We start from the raw sequence: 3,127 nt of genomic DNA on the forward strand, positions 1-3,127 counted from the left end.
CTAAACTTTCCAAATGGTTTCACACCAAAGCCAATAATTTTTAACTTGGAAGCCAAGGGATATGTGAAAACGAAATGACGGGTCAAGGGGGGGCCAATGGGGCTGCCCAAAATGGAGACAAGCAAGGGACAGAGCAGGAAATTCAGATAAAAATTTTTAAAACTAAAAAGGCCAAAAGAAGAGAAAAAAGGGACAGGATATAACCGTTTGTGGCGTGGCTTTGGTAGGTTGGAAGCCATTGCCAGGCTGACGCTTGAGCCCTACCCATGAGATGATTAGCCCTCACATGGTCTCGCTGTACAGCCTTTGGTCCCACTCTCTCCTCTCTCTCTCTCTCTCTGTAAACAAATCAATGTTTATTCTCGAAAGCACCCTTGGTTTGTCCTTAAATGCACAACCCCTCCTGCCTTTGAAACCAGTTTCTGAAAGGAGTGACCTGAGACTGCATTAGGTCCTCGCTGGAATAACACAAAAAACTGACAAGCTGAAGAAAGCTTGAGCCTTTGAAGCACAAGGGGTGTTTTTTTGTTGGTTGATTAAGTGAGAAGGAAAAAAAATGTCAAAGGAAGTGAGTGAAGAAGGACAAAGTCGCAAGGACTATGTCGACCCTCCACCAGCACCACTGATTGACATGGCTGAGCTCAAGCTCTGGTCTTTTTACAGAGCCCTCATAGCTGAGTTCATAGCCACTCTACTTTTCCTCTATGTTACCGTGGCCACTGTAATTGGCCACAAGAAACAACAAGATGCATGTGATGGAGTTGGTCTCTTGGGTATTGCTTGGGCTTTTGGTGGCATGATCTTTATTCTTGTTTACTGCACTGCCGGTATCTCAGGTAAAAGAAACAAAAAAAAAAAAAAAAACCTCTTTAACTCCCTTATATAGTATCATTTGCTTATTTTGGGTGGTTTACTCAAGGGTTTTGGTTTTTTTGGTTACAGGCGGTCACATTAACCCTGCAGTGACTTTTGGGTTGTTTTTGGCCCGGAAGGTGTCTTTAATAAGGGCTGTTGCTTACATGGTAGTTCAGTGTTTGGGTGCTATCTGTGGAGTTGGGTTGGTTAAAGCTTTCATGAAGCATGAGTACAACTCACAAGGTGGTGGTGCAAACTCTGTGGCTTCTGGCTACAACAAGGGAACTGCTTTGGGAGCTGAGATTATTGGCACTTTCGTACTTGTTTACACTGTTTTCTCAGCCACTGACCCTAAGAGGAGCGCCCGTGACTCCCATGTCCCAGTAAGTTAACTTCTCTTCTGTTTTCTCCATGTTTTTATGCCATTTTGTTGCTAGCTAGTTGCTCTTTAGTTAGGTTAAATTTCTTATGCATTTTTTACCGCCGTTGAGCGTAGGTGTTGGCTCCCCTTCCTATTGGGTTTGCCGTGTTCATGGTTCACTTGGCTACAATCCCCATCACTGGCACTGGTATCAACCCTGCCAGGAGTTTCGGTGCTGCTGTTATCTACAACAACGAGAAAGCCTGGGATGACCATGTAAGTTATTATCCTACTGCTCATTTTACTGTGTTTTCTTTTACTAATTTAGTTTCTGAGTTAACACATGGGATATTGTGATCGACAGTGGATTTTCTGGGTTGGTCCTTTCGTTGGAGCTCTTGCAGCAGCTGCATACCATCAGTACATCCTTAGAGCTGCTGCTATCAAGGCTTTGGGATCCTTCCGCAGCAACCCTAGCAACTAAAGACTCATCGAAAACCAAAATAGCTTTGTCTCCACTTCTCTTTTTCCTTCATTTGTTTGTTTGTGTGTTTTTGTGTGTAATGAGAGGATAATTATGATGATGATGACCTTTTTTTGTTATTAGCATTTGCCCCTGTATCATTGTTCTTGAGTAGTGGTGTTGAATTTTTTTTCTCTTTTCCATTGTTTGCAGTGGTTGCACTTTTAATCTTTTGGCATTAGATTCCTTATCGAGTAATTTCCAATGCAATTTCCATTCAATCCCAAACTTGCAAACCAAAATTTCGTTGGCTAGTAATTATATTGTCTTTGACTCATCGTGTGAGGTACATTGAATGGCTACGTAACTATCCGATATCAATTTGTGTTATTATTTGTGTAAAATATTATATCATAATTTATGTAAATATAAAAATATAAAATATAAAATTTTAATTTTATTAAATTTATTTATAATTTTTTTAAAATTTTAAATTATATTATTTTTATAATTTTTAGTCTTATTAACGTGTTATCTTTTAAATTATTAAATTTATTATTTATAATTAAATGACATCTGTCCAGAAAGCATCAGGAAAAGACCAAAAGATGCTCCACTCCCAAGGAAAGGGTTTAAAACTTTAATCTGAGCCATGTTTTACCTCTGTGGAAAGGTCACTTTGGAACGCTGGCACTTCAATTGTTGATTCGTGCTTTTGAACCAGGGTCCATCCAATGGGACTAACAGAACCAAAAGCAGAAAATGAAAGACCGTAGCCAATTCCATACGGCCACCCGTCATGGCATCATGGGATCCGATGGTCAAGAACTCACATGGGGGGGGGGGGGTAAGGTTGGGGGTTGTGTCTGTCTTATCCTTTCAAAATCGGCTTACCCCAAAGGATAAAGCCAAAAACCGAGTACTAAAAAGAAAGGGAATTGCTTTTCCCCAGTACCAACCTGTAGTCTCGTCTTTTTACGAAAGGTACGTGGCCACGCCTGGAACGTGGCCTGATTGACGATTTGGAAATATGAAGCATGAAAAATCAGGCTGTAAACCTATCAAATCTTAAATGCGAGAAAACAATGGTTTAAAATTTTAATAAAAATAAAAAATATATTTTATATTTTTATATTTATATAAATTATGAAATATTTTTATATAAAATAAAATAAAAATACATAAATTATTAATATTTTACATTATATAAATAAATACGTGAATCAGAAAATGCTTACCATAATGGTGTGGTCCACGGGGCCACAGCGGTTTGGTCACGAAGGGTGAGAGGTCTCTGTGGTTTACCTCCCAGCCTTGGATTCTTCAGAGAAGTAACTTTTCTGGTTAGGGTTCTTTACGGCTCTTTGGTCTTAATAACCTGTTTATCCAATTGTCTGGTAGCCACCAAAACAACAGATAGTTACCCTTCAACAGATAATTCCTTAATA

General features: G+C 39.2%; 1 protein-coding gene across 1 annotated transcript; it reads left to right on the forward strand.

The window, feature by feature from the left end:
- The first annotated feature begins 417 nt into the window (after nucleotides 1-417).
- Nucleotides 418-1,882, forward strand: LOC111297991 (putative aquaporin PIP2-8). Its single transcript, XM_022892643.2, has 4 exons — nucleotides 418-836; nucleotides 943-1,238; nucleotides 1,352-1,492; nucleotides 1,581-1,882. Exons 1-4 carry the CDS (start codon nucleotides 557-559, stop codon nucleotides 1,698-1,700), a joined length of 837 nt encoding a protein of 278 aa, XP_022748378.1. The 5' UTR covers nucleotides 418-556; the 3' UTR covers nucleotides 1,701-1,882.
- Nucleotides 1,883-3,127: the final 1,245 nt, after the last annotated feature.

This window comes from Durio zibethinus, chromosome 16, assembly GCF_047325235.1.
Source record: "Durio zibethinus cultivar Kanyao isolate XHJ-2024 chromosome 16, ASM4732523v1, whole genome shotgun sequence".
NCBI classification, from domain to species: Eukaryota; Viridiplantae; Streptophyta; class Magnoliopsida; order Malvales; family Malvaceae; genus Durio; species Durio zibethinus.

Coding starts and splice junctions, on each gene's coding strand:
- LOC111297991 (XM_022892643.2), top strand. CDS start 557: ATGTCAAAGGAAGTGAGTGAAGAAGGACAAAGTCGCAAGGACTATGTC. Junction 837..942: donor CTGCACTGCCGGTATCTCAG/GTAAAAGAAACA, acceptor TTTTGGTTACAG/GCGGTCACATTAACCCTGCA. Junction 1,493..1,580: donor AGAAAGCCTGGGATGACCAT/GTAAGTTATTAT, acceptor TGTGATCGACAG/TGGATTTTCTGGGTTGGTCC.